We start from the raw sequence: 21919 nt of genomic DNA, 5'->3' as shown, positions 1-21919 counted from the left end.
AGATTTTTAAAAAAAAAAAAAAAAAAAAAAAAAACCCTCTTGACACCCACCTCGCTGGGGTCATTTGATCCCAGGTGTCTTTCCTGCCCCATGCTGGGGGACAGGACCCCATGATCTGCAAGCTCCCTTGCAGCCCTTAACAACCATGAAACTGACATTGGGCTGATGCCTGGGAAGGGACGGCTTCTCGTTAGTTTCACCAATTACCACTAAAAGGAGTATAAGGGGGTGAAGTGAACCATAAAAGGGCCCTCCTGAAGGTAAATGAGGCTCGGGGACTGCTTCCCTTACAGTAACAAGCCCTGGCTGCTAGGAAGGGAAAGCGCCACAGGCCGAGACGACTGCGTCTAGAGAAAGTGGGGGGGGGGGAAAGCGCGGCCCGCCCGGCCCCGGCCCCACCTCTCGATGACCGAGGCGAGCAGCTGCGGCAGCTCCTTCAGCTCGAAGGCCGAGTAGGAGGCGGAAAGCAGCGGCCGCACCGCCACCTCCCAGCCCGGCTCCGCCGCGGCGCCGCCCGACGCCGCCATCTTGTGGCCGCCACTACCTCCTCCTCCTCCTCCTCCTCCGGAGGGGAAGGAAAACCGGACGGGAAGTGACGCAACTCGCCCTGCGCCTGGCACGGGCGCGTCTCATGCGTATGACTGAGGGCGTGGGGAGGAGGTGGTGCTGGGGCGCAAGCGCAGTGACTCAGCAATTCTGGCGGCGCCGGGAACGGGAGACGCTCTGCGCCTTTCGTGCCGCGCAGGCGCAGCGGGCGCTGTTATTCTGGCGGTGCGGGCAGAGCCCGGCCGTTACATCACCGGGGAGGTGGGGATGAAGGGCTAGTCTCGCCCCACGTCATAGGTCTGGATCCGGGGCTTCACTTGCGCGACCACGCGTATACATACAGACCTGTAAACCTGCAGACACACACCTTCAAATGAGCAGCCACCTAGAAGCCACGCACATAAACATGCACATACACTTCTAAACCTGCAGACACATGTATATGTACACACATATATGTACTTATCTGTACAGAAGTGTGCGTATATATATGTATTATACACACACATACGCACACGTGTGTGTCACAGAGGTGTAGCTTGTAGCCATGTTGGTAGACAAGGTTCTTTGGGTAAAACTGATATCGCTTGTTAGAGCAACTCAAATAGTTGGAAAAATTCTTTACACACACGCACATATTGAAGGAGGTAAAGGTCTTATTGTTTCCTTTTTGAACAAGTGCTGACTGTGACCTGGGCGAGGAAACGACACGCACCTTACAGGGAAACCACAGACCCCGACCACCACAGCATTCTCACAGAAATACATGATGTTTCTCATGGCTACTGATCAAACTGCTTTTATTTAATCACCTGCACGTGGATACAAAGGGCTGATCCCACAGTCCTCCAGGCAATGCAACACAACTGCAGACCGCTTTCACAGTTGAAAACAAAATCAAGTTTGTTACAGATACTGGCCATCTGGTTACACCCCGCTCCAGCATACCTCAAACACAGGCTCCTTCCAAAGCAGCAAAGCCCTTCGGCTCAGTGTTTGAAGCTGCAACCATTTCAGCACACAGGCTGCCCAACGTAAGTGTGAACACTTGGGGTATGTTTGTACAGCACAGTGCAGTACCATAGCAATGCTATTTCTAACCAAGGTTATTTGATTATCAGATACAGTACAGCTGCATTAGTGAGGCACTCCACCCAGGCTACTTATACTAGGGAAGTGACAATTAGCCCAAACGGAGCACTACATTGAGGAAGCTACACTGCTTCTAGTACCTGAGCTCGTTTGGGTATTTCTGCATAGTGCTGCATTGGGCTATGTTGAAATACCTTTAATATTCCAACAAGTTGTGCCAAGAACAACTTATAAACTTGAAAATTAGAATATTAAAATTCATGCCAAGAATGACCATCCATGATACATGGAAAGAAAATAAATTGCAAGTCTCTTCACTCTAAAAAAAACCTCCAGACAAACAAAACAACCCCCCCCCCCAACATTCTTCAACCCAGTTTCATGTTATCACTTAGTTATTCAATGTGAACGCAGGGTGTTTACAGATGCAGTTCAAGGCAACTGGCATTTCATGTTTGCTCTCACACATCAAAATATTTTTTTTAACCAGAGAAACATATCCCCAGGAACATTCAAGCAATGAGGTCTGTGTTGTGCAAACATTTAATAAACTAAAAAGCAGGAAGGGCCATATGGTGCAGTTGCAATAAATAAAGGCTATGGAAAAGTTTTATTCACCAGTATCTTCCCTCAAACTCCCCCTTGTGTCATTGCAATTTCTTTAAACAAGCTGATCAGTTAGCATGTATTTGCGTGCATCATTTAGATATTCTCCTGGCAAACTTACCCAATATCCCCTCTTCTCATGCCCCACGTACAGTAGCTCACACATTTACAAACTCTGATTTTCTTACTACAGCAGGTATTAATGAAGGGATCCTCCTTCTTACCAAGATTTTAGTTGTGTCTGGGGGCAGGTAAGAGGCAAGCCATCATGTGGTCTGGAAGTACACCCCAAACTAGAGGGGAAAAACATACATCCTTAATATCTTGGCATTAATCTCTGTTAAAGGTTGGGGAAAGTGCTTCTGGAAAAATAATGGAGTCACCAAATTCTGGGGCTTTGAAGAAAACTGTCATAGGTGGTTCTTTTTCCAGACTGATTCAGTGACGTCTTGGGCTGACTGATGAATCTTTTTAATCTCATTAAAATGTCTTGTCCTGGAAAGGAAATCTCCCTAGAGGTATTAAACATTTCCTCTACTGGCAGCTCCTCCCTTTAAATCTCCCCCAGCAGAACTGTGATATAAATCCCTGCCTCCTTCACAGCCGTGCGTTTTGTAACATGTATTTAAGCTGATTTATGGTGTGCGCTCCTGGAGATGATCAGCTACTCAAAATCCCAGTCAGCCTCTTTTCCAGTCTCGGTGTCCCCTTCACCCGTCTGCTTACCGCCACGCACGGTTCAGCAGCTTCACCTGAGCAAGTCTCTTTGTAATCATAGTGGCAAAAACCAGTCCAAACAGGACGCTGCTTATCAGCACGTAGTCATAATCATCTTTCAGAACGTCAAACTGCTTGGACGGGTAGACTCTGGTTTGGTAGATGTCCAGCCCAAAAGCAACAACCTAAATGAGACCATAAGCTGTTAGGGCAGCATAAAGCACAAATCCAGTTATATATAAACACACAGTGACAGACCCATACCTATGGTTGCGATTAAGCAAAATACAGTTCATGAAACCACGAAGTAACGAGCTATCATGTGGCCTGAAGTTACAGCCTCCTCCTTGCAAGAAGTTTTGAAACTATCCTCTTAGATCCCTCAGTGCCAGATTTTACAAAGTACACCTGTTCTGTACTCACCAGGCATGTAGACTCCAGACCTGAAGGGGCTGTATAAATCCCTCTCATTCGAGATATAGTTTGATTGTAGTTGATAAACCTCTCAGCATGGATTTGCACATCTGGGGAATAGGGAATCAAGTTCTCTTCTCTGAAAGACAACAGAGGGGGATCAAAATCCAACTCAACACAATACAGAGGGAACTCTCTCGCAGTCTTACTTGAGATTTACAAGTCTGGTGATACTAGACTAGAATCTTTATAAGGATTGTTGAGCAGGGTCATTCAGTGGTGGATAAAGGAAGGAAGAGGGGAAAAACTTGATAGCCAAGAACTGGCTGTAGCTAGATTTTAGGGCTCTTAAGCTGCAAGACCTTGTACAGTTCAAGGCTTTGGGAGTGTATCAGTTGAAGTATCATCCTAAGAACCTCAGTTAATTATGTGGGCTACTAATTACCAGAATGCTGGCAGAAGATGCTTTTTAGAACCTATCTGGACATCTGTATTACACATCAGTTTACTCAAACCTGGATTGGTAGCAATGCAATCCAATTACCCAGAAGACAGCAACCACTATATTCAGATTAAGAGTTACTGTGAAACTGGCCAGATGGAATGGATTTAAAAAAAAAAAAAAAAAATCCATTCCAGGCTACCATGTTTAATTTATCCATTCTTAGTGAGGGGAGGAAAAAGGAGTTACTGGCTCCAGCATTTTTCCTACCTGCTTTGTTCTGTAGGGATCTCTGGGCGTCGAGGATCCAGCAGAGCCTTCGGAAGCGAAAGAATTGCCCCAGAGGGAAGCCCAACTGTACATCAAAAGAAGTATATCTTAGAACCGAATTGCTGTTGAGCTCGCAGGGCTAATCTAGCTGGCCTCCTGATGCATGCCACAGAATATGGAGACACCATTACCTGCCAGCCATGAAGAGCAGGCTCATAAGGATGAGCAGAACTGCATTATAGATCTGCATACAAATGTTGTTCTAAAGGCAGCCTGCAAGCGAACTATCGTGGCACAGCCAGGCAGAATACATAAAGCACAGAGAGCTTATATACAGGATGAAGGGCCCTGGCTACCTAAATATATACTTTTCTTTTAAACAAGCCCAGGAATTACCATGGCAGATAACTGCCCTAGACGTTGCACAGTTTTTTTCCTCGCATATAAAACTTGACACGCAGGTAACTCAGACCCTCCACCCTGTCCTAATGCAATTCTTACTGAGCAAGTGACGGCTAGTGATTCCACGTTCAGTGATGGTGGCCTCCATGGCACTGATGGCAGACGGAAAGATATAGGACTGTTGGAGGACTTGAGGCAAGAATGGGCGGTCGAGGGAGCTGAAGGCTGTGGCGTTATACTGCTCCGTCCCTTCATACAGCTCTAACACAGTGAACTCATTCCGGCGTGCCTTGGTGTTCCAGTATTGGTACTAAAATAAAGGGGAAGACACTGATCAGGAAGCCAGGCAAGGCAGTAGGGCACAAGTGAACACAGAGAGATAGCAATCAGTGAGAGCAAGGTTAGCAAATATGCCAACAGTGAAGATAACTGCCTCTCTTTCTGAAACACAAAGCATTAAAAGCATTGACTTGTCCTTACCACCACCCAGTTTTCTGAATGGACAATGTGGACAGGTCCTTTTGCTTTCTTCTGCACAGAAGAGTGGATGATCCGGCCTGTGACCCCATCAATCAGATAGATTCCAATGAAGGTGCGCTCGTGATGTGTATCCGTGCTCTCGGTCACCACTGCGAGCAAGTTAGGATTCAAAGACTAAAATGGTGAGAAGAGAGAAACAGAGATGCTTGTTTCTGCAAAAGCTGTTGTATCCGCAAATGGTCGCAGACCTCTGTGGCCAAAGATGCAAGGAAAAAAACCCTTTACTATTAAGCACAGATAGTGATTAAGAAAGCTGTTATCCTCTCCAGGTATCACTGGAGATGTGAGTGGTCTTTAACTGCCTTCTGAAAACACTCACACAAAGAAAACATCCCATGCCAAATTCAACTTGTCTTAGCTTCTACAAAAGTTTAGGGACACCATTATGTCCATACAAACTTAGCATCGCAGGGCGCCAATTGGCACATCTCAGGTGATAACTCAGCCCCTAGAAATGGTATTTGATTTACAAAGCTCTGTTCCTCGATCAGCAGAGGAGAGGAGCAAAAAAGTTTTGAGACACTTATTTAAAAGCTTCTCTTCAAGGCAAATGTGACAAGACACAACTTTTCACGTCTGCAGTACCTTGTAGAGGACACTACGATCACCCATCACACGGCCCTGTGAGTGCACGTGCTCATTGGACCTCTTTCCCTTCACAGTCACTATCCTCTGTACTTCAGCCGATATGGTCATCTCCCAGCTCTCCTCTGTCGTCAAATCCTATAGAAACAAGGTGCAACATGTGGCTTTATCTCGTCCTTCAAAGACAGTCTCCATTTCCATAACAAATGAGGAGTGCTCCTAAAACATTCCATTGGATTTACCACACCAGATCAAACCAGTGCTCCCTCTGGCCTGGCATTCTGTCTAGGACAGCCAGTTTCTCAGAACAGGCAGTAGGGTCTTAAGGCTCTAGGGGAAAGAAGGTCTGGATAACTGTGCTCTCATTTTCTCTCAGCCCCACAGTGCTTTGTACCAGGAAAATAGAGAAACATGGAAGAACTGTTCCTTCTTTTCGAATCTTGGCAGCCTACAGGAAGAAGTCACTGATGAGTCTGGATTCTTCACTAATGCATTTCTGCAATTGTGAGTTTACAAAGACCTTATGAATCTTTGGAGAACTGGAAGAAGACAGTAACAAACTCTAACACTCACTCATCACATCAAAAATCCAATTAAACACTACAAAGAGCCATCCTACTGATAACCCTCTGAGGCAAAGTTGTTGCTTACGAAACAGAGTCGGTATCATTCCTCTGGTGGAACACAAAGGAACCACCTTGCTGCCAATCTAGGTTCTGTATCATTTTCTGGCTACCTGAACTGAAAACCCACATGCAGAGTTCACCTTAAATCTTCCATACCTTTCGCAGCCTGAATCCAGAGAGCTTGCCCTGATCAGCATCCACTAAGTAAAAAAATATGGAGGGAGCTATTTCTTCTAACTGGCGGAGGACATTTTTAGTTGCAGGGAAAGCTGTAACCTGAGAAGGTAAAGAAAACTCAGTGAACATCTATGTTTACAAATTTACAAGTAAAAGTAATCAAGTCCAATGAAACTCACTAGATCAGATTCACCACAGATGTAAATTCCACTGACTTTTATTGCTCAACAAAAAGGTGGAATTCAGCAAAACAAAGGCAGAGGGCACTACTCTCCTATGCTGGCTGGTAAGAAAGACAGCCAGTTTGATGCAGATTAAAAACATAGGTGCGAGGCTAAACAACCAGGGAGGTTTGCCAATCAGCACATGACTAGATGGATTCTCTTGATGTTCTTCAAGTGCAAGAACAATTCCATTTTTGAATACAGATCAGCTTGCCCTGTACTGTGAGATAACCAAACGCAGTGAAGAGTGCTGTGCCGCTCAGTGCAGAGAAAAGGGTTCTTTGTTACAGGGATAAGGAAATGATTTAATATGGAGTTCTATCTTTATGAAGTCCCCTCGAGACAGTGTCATCTCTTTTGTGAATTGCAGCTTGATAACATCTTTATCCCTTGACCCACAAGGGGACAGATTTATCCTGGAGATGGAGAATAAGTTGCCTTGTAGTGGCAAGTACCTTGAATTCATCATCAGTCAGAAGTAGCACTTTGGCATAGTCTTGATCCATGATGGGCAGAAGCAAAGTCTGAAGGATTGGGCGCTTTAGAACTGGGGGAGCCACCTGACTTCGCTTCCCAAAGATGGGGTTGAAGACATAGAGGGAGCTCATCTTGGTCTCCTAAAACACACAATGCAATGGAAAACTCTGAAGCATGAACAAAGAAAAGAGCTGGGGTGTTTCCCAGATTCTGAAGCTGTCTGCAAGTTTGGCCCATTTATACCTGGAGTTTAACTCCCAACAGCCCTTGCCTTCCTTCCCTGGGCCCCTTTCCTATAAATGAAAGTGCTGGGTATTGAAACTCCCTGTTTTCAGCTGATTCCACTGTGCCATATAAGTTATATTAAGTTCTGACTGGATCCTGCACATACTTTGTCCAACACAAATGAAGATGCCTTTCCTTTAGCTGGTTGCATACTGCTTGGTGACTGGTAGCCTTTTCTATCTAGCTAATGTGCACAGGCTCTTATTTTCTACATGCAGCTAGCAAAGGCACAGGGCGAAATTCTCTCAAAATGTAGAACAAACACATTTAAAAAGCAAGCCAGATATTTTGGCCTTGCTGCTTAGAGTGTTTCTCTGCATCTCCCTTCCCATCACTTGCCTGTTCTATTCTTTTTTGGTCTAATCATAAGTGAAAGCTACTTTTCTGAAGGGTAGAGGCTGGTGAGGGGGAATTTCATTTCTGTACAACTAAGACCCATGTGAAGTGTGGGGCAAAGGACTCACCTTGTCTTTAACAAGCAGTGTACATTGTGGAGGGTGTGGGAAGTGGGCTGTAGTTCTCTGAACCATGAGTTTAAAGGAAGAGCCAGGCCTCACGTTCTTCAGGTATTGCTTCCACAGGATGGTGCCAGAACTGCTTTCAATGCCAAAGAGCTGATGGACAGAGACAAAAGGAAAGCCTTGGATGTAAAAGAAGGTCTTTCACATCCAAAAGTTGCACTGAGCTTTGGACTATGATGAAGAGGAAAGACCCATGTCTTTTTCTTGTCCACAATAAAACACTGCTGGTATCCTCACACCTTTCCTACCCTAGCAAGAGTCCCAGACACTGAATTCCCCCCACCAGCCCCCTCCCCGAGATTGTTTTCTATGTTCCAGGAACAGCTTTCCAAGCCGTGCTCCTCTCACCTTTCCTGAGGCTGTCACCATCACCATCATTTTTTGCAGGTTGAACTCATCTCTAGCCAAATTGTCAATATTGATCTCATTCTTAATTTGGCTCCGTGGCTTTCTGGCATCATAGAACATCTTCCAGAGGTGAGCAGTCCAGGCCTGCAACAGGATGAGCTGGGAGGACAGGCGCTTCAGAAACATCCCCAGCAAGCCATCTGCAAACAGGTCAGTGACAACAATTAGTGTAGAAAGGAATAATCACAGTGGGGGAAATGAACACACAGCAGAGCCAATCACAGCCACAGTCCAAGTCATATGCTGCCATTTCTACAGTAAGAAAACTCTCTACTTCACCCTTCATGATAAGCAAATCATATTTGATCCCAGTGCCACCCCTTCATTAAACCAACCCCCTGCCCCCAGCATAGTGCATAGCCCAGGCACTCTATACTTTACAAGGAGGCTTGACTTGAGATCAGTCTCTTCCTTGGGTTTTTCACCCTAGCCATTCACATAAGTGCACAACTGAAGCTAATGGGCATGCTGAGACTGCATCTCTGCACTCAGAAACACAAGGAAGACAAAGACCCACCAAAAAAGAGACTGTCAAAAAGGACAGGAAAGAACTGCATGACCATTTAGGTTACCTTGAATGGCTGCATCCAGGTCAGCAAGAAAAGAAATAATGAACAAAAGGCAATTAGCAATTCACTCTTCAGGGTAGGACAATAAAGGAGACTAAAAGGACTGTTTTGGAAAGAGTCACCTGGCTGAAATTCCTTACAAGACTGTGTTCAGAGAAACCACAGCTAGAGAACATGCATAATCTAGCTGCATAAGGGAACTGGACAGACCACTCCAAGCCTTGAAAATCAAGTGCATTTCAGTTCACTTTGCTCATACTTTCTACAGAGGAAATCTGGGAGGTGAAATCCCAATGTTAGGGATAAAGATGCTGAAACTATACTAACAGGTAAAAAAAAGAACAGTAAAACTAAACCCCTTCAAGCAATTTCAACTTTTCCCCTCAGCGAAGCCTTGGCTATTACCTGCCTTCTTTCCAAACTCCCCTTCCAGCTCAGCCTGTGCACCTGTCAGGGGTAGATCCACCATCTCCAAGCTTACTACTTCTGCCAACGATTCCTCTCTGCTCCACAGAACTTTTCCTGAAAGGATACAAAGATGAGGTAACATAGGCAAATCAAAGAAAAGCACAAATGTGTTTCCCTTCTCAGCAATGAATGCAGCACAGAAAACTGACAGAACAGAAGCAGCTCTTCCAAACCTAGCCACTTAAAATGGACTGCCAACTATCCTTAACACTCAAGACTGATATACTCACCATCTGGCTCTCAAAGGTAAATGTGTGTTTCATCACAAAATGCAAAATGCTGCATTTTGGAACCAACCCAGATATCTATTTTTACTGTGTAGTATATAGCAATATCTAATCAGTGACAAGAAAACCATGTTATTAAGCTATAGCTATTACTGAAAGGACATACCAATGACTTGAACTATGAAGAGTCTGGAAAGTACTGAAGTCATCAAACCATTTTTTTCTTTACATATGAGCTAGGAAGTTCAAACGCAAACATTCTTGCAAGGCCTGAGATTCAAGTCACTAAGATGACCTTCAAACCCAACTGTAGGGTAACATCATTTGCTTAAGTAAAGTCCCTTCTTTTTTTGCTGGGACCTTGAAGAATAACCATGATATGACTTGGATCACTATCCTGTAGTAAGTTCTGAGCAGAGAGAACCGTGAACTCCTGACAAGTTTAGTAAAGCCAACTAGACTCCCCTGTCCTCCCCACCTCAAGAATGTGATGTAACTGGATTCTCACCTGTAGTAATATAAAAAAAAACTGAAGTTGTGGGGGCAATATATTGTTAGTCTTCACTCTCATCCATGGGGTTTGGCTAAGTAACTTTTACAATGATCACTGAACTGACACCATTCAAACTTTCAGCAATTAAAAGACATGTCTGCATGCAACAACAAGGCTAGATTCCACAACCCAAGTCCTATGTTCCTTGAGTCTACATAGCAGAAAAGGGATAATCAGCCAACCTGGTTCCAAGTTACCTGGCTGCTGGAGGAACACAAGCATGTGGTCTTCTGTTTGCACCAGAGCTCGGTAGCCCACAGAGTCATCTTTCTTCAGAAAGACTTGGATGTATAGCTGGGAAGAGGGGTTACAAGGAAAAGGGAAAGGAAGGCTTTAACCAACTGTTGGATGAGAAATATACAATTCAACCCACAAAGTACGACCAAAATAAAAGGATTTAAGATCACTCTGTTCTATTTAAGGTTTGGAAGCAATCATTAGATGCTTACTGTAAGGCTAAAGGCTAATTTATATGCTGATCAGACTACAGTCTGGTTGTATATGGCACTTATGGTCCTTCAGGTATCGTAAATTGCTGAGATCAACATAAGAAAACCAAAGAGCAGGTCAGCAAATGCAACGGCTCTTTTGTAGTTGGCAATATTCTTCTGCATGACCTCAAGGCTCCTCTCTGCCTATAAAGTCATCCTGAGTCTTCGATCCCAATCTAAATCCAAAATAAGCTTTAACACTACACCTGGCTCACATGCAGCACGAGTACATGTAGTTTTGCATACTTCTCATTAACAGTGACCCCAAGAACTCTATCCAGCCCTGGCAGTTAAGAAGAGGTACCATTTCATGCAGTACTTTCCACCTTTACTTCTTCTAGCATTTTACATATGTAGATAAATCCAATTAACCACATTTTCCAGTTGTGGAAATTAACACACAGGAAGTGAAGTAAATTGGTCAGGACCAAACAATAGGTTAGTTTTATAGGGAAAAGGAGAATCCAGCTCTCCTTGATTCTCAGAAGAGTGTCCTATCTAACGGACACGCTGCCTCAGATAAGAGTCTTTTCTGTTTGAGTGAAGGAGCAGCAGCAGAAAGGCTTCAGTGAGACTCAGGGTTTATCTATGACTGAGTTCAAGAGAAACTCCCATCCACCCCCCTTTCAGTGACAGGCCCCATCTTACCTGCTCAGGCCTGGCACCACTTTGCTCGAAGTTGAAGGTTATTGTGGTTTCCAGCAGTCTTTGCCCAGTTTCAACCAAATAGAGGTTAATATTGTAGGTGTGGTTGGAACAGGCTGGGAATTCCTAGAACATTATGCAAAAACAAGCTGAATTAAATGCGCACAATCTACACTTACACGCAGCCTTTTCTCACAGATAATTACATACTGTGCTTCGGAATAAACTACTTACTTACTTCCCAACCCTATAGTGCAGGCTTTCTGCAGTAGAACACAGCAAGTGCCTAACAGCACATAACACCACACACCAGTTTGAGGTTAGTAACTGAAACTACAAGTAATATTAGCTTTAAGACATAGTTCCAATTTTATTTCCTGAGACCAACTCCTGTAATTTTAATCCCACTTGCAGAAGAAAAAAAAAAGGAAGGCAGCAGGGGGTGGGAACCAAACCCACACACCCCAGAGCAGGTTCTTATAATGTGTTTTTTCTTCTATAAAGATCTAAAAAGTAATTTATAAGCAATCATTTGAGCCTCAGTGCCTCGGATACATGGCATCAAATTAATGGGCAAACTGAGGCACAAATGGCTCTAAAACTTTTGCTAAATCACTAAGCAAATCAGTGGCTAACCTGAAAATAGAATCCGTATTTCCTGGTGTCCTGCTCCAAGTACTAAGTAGCACTCTCTCCTTCTAAATACATTGGAAACTCTACATAAACTTCCATATTTAAAAAGTAGTTTCTCTTTTTAGGATGGGAAATGGGGGTCTACCAAAGAGCAGTCCTTAAATTAAAGGCCGAGAGCAGGCACTGTGTTCAGCCAGTGGAATGGTTTCAGGAAATACACAGCCCAAAGGTGCTTTTGCATGAAAATGAATCAAACTGTTGCACAAATATTACTCTCCAGGATAACAGTGTCCTTCCCTCCATTCTGCCTCTTACACTTAACAGAGAGGAGCAGACCAATGATTACAAAGAATGCCTTTAACTCCTATGAATGAGCTAATTTCCATACCGGCGTATGGGGATGTCCCAAAGTGTTTCCAGTATGAAGGCCATCCGGACTTGCAGATTTCTGCAATGAATGCGAGAATAGAAACAGGGTTTGTAAACATGAAAAAGGCATGGAGAACACAGCATCCTAAATTTTTCACAAAAGCAAGTTCTCTCTCCTAGCTCTGCCAAACTTGGGCAAATGATAGTCATACTGATAAAGGAGAAAGCTATGTAATATCTGTGAGAGAACATTTGTATTATATTTTACATGTATAGGATGAGTACCTTTGTCTCTTTAAAGGAGTTGCCCTGTTTGAATTCCTGGTTAACTCAGGCCTACAAAGAGGTTGCAATGACACCTAGCAAAACAGCAGCACGATAGTCTTCTGTATCTAGCTCCATACAAGTTACTACCACAATATTTAGCCCATTAGCTGAGGGGAGAAGTTATTTAGTTGGCTCCATCCAGGCTACGAAGTCTGGCTGTTCCCACAGCTAATCCAGAGATGAAAGGAAACTTTGGAGCTCACAAACCCTAGAAAATGGGAGTGAGGGTCATTTGAAATCAACTTGTCACAGCCTCAGAGAGGAAAACTTAGGGAGTCCAACCTCAAGCTGTGTCTGTCTATGAAGCCTAAGCTTGCCTAAGTTTTATCAGCTTTCAGCAGTCCACATTGCATAATTTTTGCACTTTGCTTGCATCAACTAGATCCTACATGGAATTCAGGTATGTACCCTGTGCAACTGGGTTGTACTAACCACTTCATTCCTGCAAGTCAGGACAGCAGCCACAGTCTTCTCCCCAGTTGTTGCAAAACTCACCAAAGTTGCCTGAAAATGGAAGGAGCAGAAATAAGAACATGGTCAGAGACTTAAACTAAGCAGGAATTAAGAAGAGTGGTCCCCATTGTAGTGAAGTGAACTGAACTGCAGAGGCGTTTGAGTGGAAAGGGAGCTAACAACCCTAACAGATTTCTTCACAAACCCCAAGTACAATCACTGAGCATTTACCTTATCTCTAATTAGCTAGAACAGGTTACAATCCTTGGTAGTTCCAGTGGACTAGTGGCTACAAGCACGCACAGTACTAAGGCTCTTTGCCTAGCCCAAGTCTAGTATTAGTAAACTTACTCTATGTTTACAAGCGTCAGCAGCGCAATGTCCCTAAGTTGATTTTAAAAACAAATAGCATAGGTGAGATAAGAACGGTTTTCAACTGCTGCTGTAGAAGGCATAATTGAAACTCAGTGTATTTTTTCATAATGTTTAATGTGCGATTTATACATGAACTTGTTTTCCTGATGAACGTAGCCAGTCCTACTCTCAAACCCACTGAAATTTCAACTTCAGTTCAGTTCCATGGTAATATTTGCCTTGTTTACCTGCTGGAAGTCCCGGAGGTGACTTAGCAGCCCATGTTTGTACTGCAGCAATGTGAAGCGACTTGAAGATAGCTGCAGGAAAAATTGAGTCCGGGAGACACTGACAGGACTGGGTTGGGTGGTTAATATCCTTGGGTGAAATCTGTCAGCAAATTCCAGGTCAAGTGACTGGGAGGAGGAACAAACAAAAAGGTGGAAATTGAAACATTCAGACAACCAGAACAGACGCGTCCCTTCCCCACATGCAATCCAAGCTTTACAAAGGGTTCGGCCAGTGGTTCTGAATCTACCATGGCCCAATGACCTACCATTGAGGTAGACTACATCAGGCTATCGGTAGAGGCATAGTGAGAACCTATGGAGTGTCTATAAGGTTCCCAACTGACACTGCAGGAAGGACCAGTTCCCATGATAAGACATCACAGGAAAGGTAGAAGAACTGAAAACATGGTCACAGAAACTACCATTAGATAGAGAGGATGTGATCTCTTCTCCCTCCACCAAATTATTATGGTATGTATTAAAGTCTCCTCCCCCAGTACACACACACACACACACACTGGACACTTCTGAAATTGGCAACCCTGATACTGCCACTCTGGATTGGCTAAGTGAACCTCAAGTAAGCTGTGTGTGGAAGGCTATTTGAGGGTGGCTTACCTGTAGCGGGATTTGTTTCATCTCATGTTCAGTTTCCAGAGATAGAGCATAGAGTGAATGTGTATCGGTGTCCACACACACCAGCACTGCCTCCCCTATGACATTACAGGCACCACTCAGGCTCTTCATCCAGGGGACTGAAACTCTTATCTGTTGGGCAAGAAAGATGCAGCAGGTTTGCAAACCTGCAAAGAAATTCCAAGGGGAAACTTGGCTGTGTCAATTTGCTTCCATCTTGCTGGATAGCATGTGGTCCATGGCTTGGCATACACGTCAACACTTGTCTTAGTTACACCAAGAAAAGCCAACAGAAAAAAACCAGAAGAATTTCATTTATCAACCAAGAGTGTGTCATTTTTATGGAATATTTAAAACAAGGATATTTTAACCTGTAACTCAAGGAGAAATTGTCATCAATCTGATACCGAAACCCAACTGCTCTCAACTTTGCCATGAGTCCACCAAACTTTGAAGACATGCACTTGTAAATTCAACTTCTGGGTCCCTGTGCTATTCCACGGGGAGAGGATACCATCTTATCCATGTATCATCAACAGAGTTAACTTCCTTAGCTACTGTGCTAAAGATGAGAGCACTTTTGTTACACAGGACCCATTCTAGAGCCAATATGGTGACAAGAGTTTCCATCCTGAATCAATAAAATATACCTGTTTTGAAATGTCTCCATCCTCCAGGCTGAAGGTCAAAACATTCAAATGGCTTTGAGAAACAAATCCAACGGAATATATCACCCCGGTTCCATAGGAATACAACAGCTGGTACTGGGCACTCTCACTGTGAGAAAAGCAGCAGCAACAAATCACATTGTACAGCACCCAAACCTGTGCTTAAAGCTCCCTGTTCTACAGCCCTGTTCAATGTTGACATGAGTTTCACAAGGAAAGACTAGGTAAACCACCAAAAATGTAGTAAACCAGAAAAATTCTTCACATTGACACAAACGTGCCTTAGGAATTCCTTTTCCTCAGTTTTATGTTCCAGTGCCCCACATAGTAGGCCCCGACATTCTGACTGGAAGCTGCTATGGTGCAAAGTGGCTTGCTTTAGTTAATACAGTTCTTTTATTAGTAGCTTCCTGCTTCTCTGCATGAGAAATCATCTCCTGATTGATTTCTGTTCTACTGCTCTAAGATATTACGTGTTTTCTCTCTCAAGTCTGTAAGTACTGTATTATGCACAAATCACAACACCCATGGTTTATAACCTGCCAGCACTAAAAAGGCAGCAAAAAGAAATGTGCTCATTCATTTTGGTGCACTAGCCCCTTCCCTCCTGATATTACGCAGATGGACACTCTCTTCATACAGTCCCTCTCTCAAGAGATCTATAAGTTCACAAAGCTATGCCAGGAAAAGGAACAAACCCCCTCCATTTGGTTGATGACGTACATGCACAGCTGAAAAAGCACATAGGTACCATGGCAGAAAATAGGCTCTGAACCAGTGATCTGTACATGATCCTCAAGTACTCTGTTTCAGATTTTTACCTTTCTGGTAAATGCTCCACCCATTTCTGGTGTCCATTGGAAAGGTAATGAAGTGAGAGGGCAGACTTCTTCAGGACAGCCACATACTTTGCCACATCCTGCAGACCTACTAAACTAGCCATCTGGAAACTAAGCACATGTCAGAAATAGGGAGTGAAGTGATGAACACAGAGATACTACCTAGCTCCTGGAGCCACAGCAAACACGAAGTAACAGAAAACAGTCATCTTCTTCCCCACCACACTAGCTATGACCAACATTTTTTCCAAAAAAACAGCTACCCTCCATTATGTACAGTTGACAGTGTAGAACTTTAACAGACAGCTCTCTAGAGATAGACACGATGGACTGAATTCAAAGTGATTTCAATCACAGTTTCAATCAACAAGCAGGAAACTCTGATCTAACTCAAGGTTTTAATTGCTTCTCGCATCTGACAAGCCCAGATACAAAATCTTTAGCCTCATTTTGATGTCGATTAAAAAAAACAAAAAAAAAACTGTACCAGGTTACTACAGGATCAAGTATGAAACTTGCTTTTAACAACAACCTGCAAATTCAGCAGCCCGCCAATAATCCCTCAGGTGTCACGTTAGCAATATTCGAGCTACTTTCCTTAAAATATACCTATAGGGAAAGCAAATTTCGCCTTCTGAATTGACAGTCTACTCAAGAGTTCCCACCTGCCAGTGTCCAGTGATGTTTCCCAGTTCAGTCCTCCAATGTTCGTCTCCCAGGAACGCAGAATACGCCCGCCATTGGACACCGTAATGGCATCTGGAGTTGGGATGAGAACAACCCTATTACTGTTCTGTTGTCTTCGTTAACTATTTCATTGCTGATTCTACAAATTACTGTTCTACTCACACCAGTAGGACAGTACAACACATCTGGCATATGCAGTTACCCAACTGTCACCTGGTCAGCTGCACAGCAGTGAGGGTGGTCACAATGTAATTTCCAGACAATGATGTGTGTTGTAAGTCACTTTTATTCCTGTCACTAAAGGCCCAGGGGGATGAGCACAAATCATAAAAAACATTTTGTGTAGCTGTAGTCCTAGCCTGCACTACACAGCAAATCCAACAGAGCAGAGCAGTAAAAAATAATGCTCATCCACACAGAAGAGGAAAGGCTAAGAAGTAAGTACACATTAACAATGTCTGTCCCCACCACAGGATCAAAGCCACGAGCTCTAGCACATTTAGCCCTCTATTGAATTCTCAGCTATAATTCTGTAAAACCAAACACTTGTTATGCTGGAAGGCCCAAATGCTTTGCTTACCCTGTCCGTGGATCAGCATGGCATCTATAGCTCCTTCAGGAGTCCCTTTATCCACGTGGCGCCACACTGAAAGGAACAAGGCATCAAGTAAGAACAAGCTTCCATCTCCCCCCACGTACATTAGAATCACCTCCGTCTCCTTTCCAGTGTCATGCTGATAAAAGGTACCAGGTGACAGTGCTACAGACTGACAGCATCTGCTCAACCACGGGGCAGGTACACCATGAGCAACACCAACATAAACTTTCACATAATTGCCTCTGAAAAGTGCCTCATCTGTAACCTGGAAGAATAAGTCTGAGGGATGAAAGAGAGGAGTTCAAATGTCATGCCCCATTCAGTTCTTGGTCCTACTATGTTGGTTAAGAACAGGTCTAGATATAAGCAAAGGCACAGACATGCCATATCAGCATCTAATCAATTGATATTTGAAGATAGGAAACAAAGCCCCTCGGCATGAAAGAAATAAAATAAAACTGACAAATGCAGAGCAAGAAACATGCAGATTCCTGTCTCTAGGAAAGCTAAAGCCATGTTTCATTCACATTTACCACCTAATTCATGGTAAAAGGGTTAAAGTGCAAGCTTTGATACAAGCTGTAATTCTTCAATTTGAATGTAGACCATGGCTTAATTTTGGTCCCACATGTGCTAGTTGCAATGTGAGGTAGTAAACAGCCTAACATGTAAAGCCATGCTCCACTCACAGATTTCCCCATTTCTGGAATTCAAAGCAGCCATCACGTTTTTCTCCGTAGCCACAATAAGCTTCTTGGAGCCTTGCGAGGCTTCCAAAGAGGCAAACTTGAGTTTTCCCACATACTGCTGTCTCCTAAGGAAGAAAAGATTCAGTAAAGGTGTAAGAAACAAAAAGAACGTATTGCACGAACCCCCTTCTTGGGGACCTTCAAGAGGAGGTTGGATAGTTATCTGGCTGGGGTATTATGATCCCAGCACTCGTTCCTGCCCAGGGCAGGGGGTTCGACTTGATGATCTGTTCAGGTCCCTTCCGACCCTAGAAACTATGAATAGGAAAAGCACGATAAAAATTAGAGTACAGGTACTCCTCACTTAATGTTGTTTCATTATTACGTTGCTGATCTATTAAGCAACATACTTATTTAAAGTTGTACAATGTTCAGTTATAACACTGTTTGGTCGCCTCCTCCTACTAGGTAACTACTGTGATGTAACTGGCTTCGCTAAAAGTCACATTTTTCAAGAACAGAACTATGTTAAGCAAGGAGCACCTGTACATGGCTATAACACAAAAGACAGGGCAATCACAAATGCCACTGATGAGGACTGGCAGAGAGCAACCAGACCGACTTCTTTCTTAGTTGGGGGGTGGAGAAAATCACTTCAGAAAGAAGCTGAACTCTGACGGCCTAGGACTCTATGTCAAACCCAATTCTACAGAAGTTCAGACCGAGCTAGAGCAGCAGTTCAGACTTGACAGACTTGAGGTACCCCTTGGAAAATGCAAGCTGTGTTTTGGGGTTTCCTTTGTTTTGTTTTTTTTACTACAGAGAATTGTAGAGCAATTCTTTTGTTGCAAAGAACTCAGAAAAACCACAACAGGTTGGAATCCTTTTAACGCTATGAATCCCTGCACCAAATCCCTGGGTTCACCTTGCAGATCATATTTCCACCCCTAACAGCGCTGATACTGTGCAGCACCCCATCGCACCCTTTTTTGTCCTCACTGAATATTTCAGTTCAAATACTCGTGGCTATTGGGACATAAAATGAATTTTTTTATGTCCCAACAGTCACAAGGATTTGACTGGGGCTGGGGGAATTAAATGCACCACACTTAATGGGGTTCAAATGTTATATTCAACCAAATGCCAAGTTTTCATGTGGAAAGAAATTATTTTTTCTATAATAAGGACACACTAGCGTGTCCTTCCTTTACACTGTTTGCTTAAGTTGAAGGAAAACAGCCCAAAAACAACGGCAGTGAAACCTGCCACGCGGGCCTCACACTGTGCCGGCCTCCACTCGTGGCAGTGAGGAGTGTTATGAGGCGAGGGCCGGTTACTAATGGACAATGAAGCACTGGGAAATTGTCCCTCTCCGTGTGCCCCGGAGTGGCTGGTCCAAGCCCGACCCCCCCAGCCCGTGTCCCGTGTCCGCACGCACCAATCGAACTTGCCCACTTGGTCCTCGTACACGGCGGCCACCACCAGCAGCGGCGGCAGCAGCAGCGCCCACAGGCGCACGCCGCCCGCCATGACGGTCCGCAGCGATCCCAGCCACCCCCGCGGCGCCGGAAGCGAGCGCCGCTCGCAGGCACCTGAGCAGACAACCCTGGTGAACTCCCGGCAGCCCTCGCGGCGGAAGGGTCCTGGCGAGGCCGCAACGTGCGAGCCATGCCCAAGTCCAAGCGCGACAAGAAGGGTGAGTGTCTCTCGCCGCTCCGCACACACGTTGCGGTGAAGCGCGTTAGGAACCGGGCACCCGCATATTAGGGGGCGGGGGGAACAACATTGGCTTTTATTTCTCGTTGTAGCCCGCTTTGTTTGATTGGGAGCGTGGCCAGGCCATGCTTTAAAAAGAGATCAGTGGGTTCATTGCGGCATAAGCGTGACGTTTGTCAGGGGCCCCCCGGACAACCAGTCCAGTAGCCTCGCCAAAGCTTTCCCGCATACATAGTGCTGCAGACGCCCATGCACTTCGTGAAAGCCCCTACCTCGGGGAGGCGCTGTCAGCCAGTTCCCGGCAAACTTTCCCTTTCAGTGACGATCATGATACTAATTATTGTCACCGTTTTTGGGCCCCCCTTCCGTCTGGGTTAGGGCAGCCACCATAGATGACCTTCCGGTTTTTTGCTACTCTGTCCTCTCTTGATACGAAACCCCGGCACCTTGATGTCCTCTGTTTTTCTCTTGAAGAATGAGAACACGTTTTTCTCTTTGAGAGACAAACAGAGGACATCAAGGCATCCGGTTTCGTATCAATGGAGGGCAACCGGCCTGTCCTCTGTGACGGCCACCCCAGGGTCCTGGGCAGCCTATGTCTGAATGTCGCCCTAGGGACACCCTGACCCCTAAAACCTTGCGAATGGTCAGCAGGACAAGACTGTGGTGGACTGAATCAAAAACATCAGTATAAGGTTGACTGCTAAGCGCCCTGTGTCCAGTGGTGTGCTTCCGTTGTCATGCTTTGTAGTCCTGTTTCACATAAGCAGCGGCCAGCTTATCGCTCCTACTGACACTGGTTTTCTTTTCTTTTCCCAGTTTCCTTGACAAAAACCACAAAGAAAGGTTTAGAAGCCAAACAGAACTTAATAGAAGAGGTAAGAGCGCACATCCGAGGAGCTGGGTGTGAATAGCTGGTGTGTGTTACAGAGAAACACAACCTTACCATCTTCCCTGGTATTGACTTCTACCAGGGTCCACGCTGTGGAGTTAATGTATGGGTTCGATTTAGTATTTATGGATTCAGTTTAATGTCTGATACATCTTCAATGGGAAGACTTTATATTAAAGTTCAGAATATCTGATACATCCTCAATGTGAAGAATTTATATGAAATGGATTTTGGGGGCGGAGACATAGGCTCAGAGCTTGCTCTATCCACTCCACGAAAAAAATTATGGGTTCTCTTATATATTTTGGGAAATCCTATGTTTATACAGTTGTTTAATGCAGAGTCTGATAGTTTCCCAGTTAAACAGTTGAAATGAGGAAAGCTCACATTTAAAAAAAAAAAAAAAGTTGCATCGTTACCAGTACCTAATAGGGGGTGGGCAGTTAGCAGTGTGTATATAAAATCCTAAATACTGCTTCTACCCCATTATCTTTATGCTGATTATGTGTATTGGTGTGAAGTGGGAAATCTTCCACTGTTCATTGCAACTGCTTGACGTGCTTTCTTAAAGCTGCGGAAATGTGTGGATACCTACAGATACCTCTTTATTTTCTCTGTTGCCAACATGAGAAACAACAAGCTAAAAGACATCAGAACTGCCTGGAAACATAGCAGGTAAGGAGCAGTTTCTCAGATGTCTTCCCTTGTGATTGATGCTTCTGCATGTTGCATTCTGAGTTTGCACAGAGCTTAAGCAGGTTTCTGTACATAATTCAGGGGCAGGGACGGGGGCATGGGCTGCATGTGGTGCTTGTGCCAGGCAGGCCCTGCATGCTGGACTGGATCAGGCCCATAAACTGGCTTCATGCACACTGTGCATAGTGCATGACCTGGACCAGCTCCACATGTTCTATGTGAGGCGGGGGCAGGTCCATGCTGCATACAGCACCTAGGGATGGAGCTGGCACATGCCGTGCAAACAGCAAGCGTTGCAAATCCAGGGCGCACACAGCAGGTGGGCTGGCTCCAACTAGATGAGTTTGACACCCCAGCTATAAAATATTTAATTTGGTACCACGTGACATTTTGATTTCAGTATTAGCACTACACAATACCAAGAAAGTATGTAATGTGCATACGTTAAAAACCAGCCAGCTGACATCTCAGTGGGAATGGCCACTAAATGGAGATGTGTCTAGTGGAGTTCCGCAGGAATAAGTACTAGGTTTGATTGGAGAGGATGCAGAGAACCATAAAAAATATTTAAAGGTCAGATAAAGTGTGTGTCATTCAGGAAAGAACAGAGGGAATATCTTGTTTTCTTGAAATTTGTTACAATAGGAAAAGTCTCAATACTCCCTGTTCATTTAGTAATATCAGAAAGGAAAACAGTTGCAATAAAGAATACTTACCTTGGTCCATGATTAATTATCTCTGGTGTACTGAGACCATGGAGTCTTGCAGTTTAGTTTTCTTTTTTTTT

General features: G+C 44.4%; 3 protein-coding genes across 4 annotated transcripts in view; 1 reads left to right on the top strand and 2 right to left on the bottom strand.

The window, feature by feature from the left end:
- Positions 1-552, bottom strand: part of UBR4 (ubiquitin protein ligase E3 component n-recognin 4) — a 107808-nt gene extending 107256 nt beyond the window's left edge. The window contains exon 1 of the mRNA XM_019511921.1: positions 400-552. Within this exon, the coding sequence (XP_019367466.1) occupies positions 400-527 (128 nt within the window). The 5' untranslated portion in view covers positions 528-552. The remainder of the gene's footprint in view (positions 1-399) is intronic.
- Positions 553-1329: 777 nt separating this feature from the next.
- On the bottom strand, positions 1330-19373 carry EMC1 (ER membrane protein complex subunit 1). 2 transcript variants are annotated; one of them, XM_019511915.1, is made up of 24 exons: positions 19267-19373; positions 17829-17953; positions 17122-17187; positions 16520-16613; positions 15837-15965; positions 14998-15124; positions 14330-14479; positions 13670-13837; positions 13047-13118; positions 12307-12366; positions 11289-11411; positions 10347-10443; positions 9307-9423; positions 8905-8913; positions 8273-8472; positions 7868-8017; positions 7097-7258; positions 6397-6516; positions 5615-5752; positions 4970-5143; positions 4589-4799; positions 4088-4172; positions 3385-3514; positions 1330-3146 (listed from the first exon to the last, which is right to left on the bottom strand). In XM_019511915.1, the coding sequence occupies exons 1-24, from the start codon at positions 19356-19358 to the stop codon at positions 2967-2969; spliced, it is 2979 nt and encodes a 992-aa protein (XP_019367460.1). In that variant the 5' UTR covers positions 19359-19373; the 3' UTR covers positions 1330-2966. The 2 variants fall into 2 exon arrangements, with proteins under 2 accessions (XP_019367460.1, XP_019367461.1); XM_019511916.1 differs by lacking the exon at positions 8905-8913.
- A 57-nt stretch (positions 19374-19430) lies between these two features.
- The window catches only part of MRTO4 (MRT4 homolog, ribosome maturation factor), a 17207-nt gene continuing 14718 nt past the window's right edge, over positions 19431-21919 (top strand). The window contains exons 1-3 of the mRNA XM_019511919.1: positions 19431-19524; positions 20364-20422; positions 21008-21111. Of these exons, the coding sequence (XP_019367464.1) occupies positions 19497-19524; positions 20364-20422; positions 21008-21111 (191 nt within the window). The 5' untranslated portion in view covers positions 19431-19496. The remainder of the gene's footprint in view (positions 19525-20363; positions 20423-21007; positions 21112-21919) is intronic.

The sequence above is a fragment of the Gavialis gangeticus genome, unplaced genomic scaffold (genome assembly GCF_001723915.1).
Source record: "Gavialis gangeticus isolate Ggan-Ray unplaced genomic scaffold, GavGan_comp1, whole genome shotgun sequence".
In the NCBI taxonomy this organism is placed as follows: Eukaryota; Metazoa; Chordata; order Crocodylia; family Gavialidae; genus Gavialis; species Gavialis gangeticus.
Note: the sequence above shows the minus strand (reverse complement) of the source record. Positions and strands in the feature narration are given on the sequence as shown.

What these genes read in the sequence shown, in the direction of transcription:
- EMC1 (XM_019511915.1), bottom strand. Translation starts at nt 19,358, where the DNA reads ATGGCGGGCGGCGTGCGCCTGTGGGCGCTGCTGCTGCCGCCGCTGCTG. An exon ending in GTGGAGCATTTACCAGAAAG is followed by an intron (nt 15,125 to 15,836) that starts GTAAAAATCTGA and finishes CTTTTCTCACAG; the next exon opens with TGAGAGTGCCCAGTACCAGC. An exon ending in TGGTGACAGCCTCAGGAAAG is followed by an intron (nt 8,018 to 8,272) that starts GTGAGAGGAGCA and finishes TCTGTCCATCAG; the next exon opens with CTCTTTGGCATTGAAAGCAG.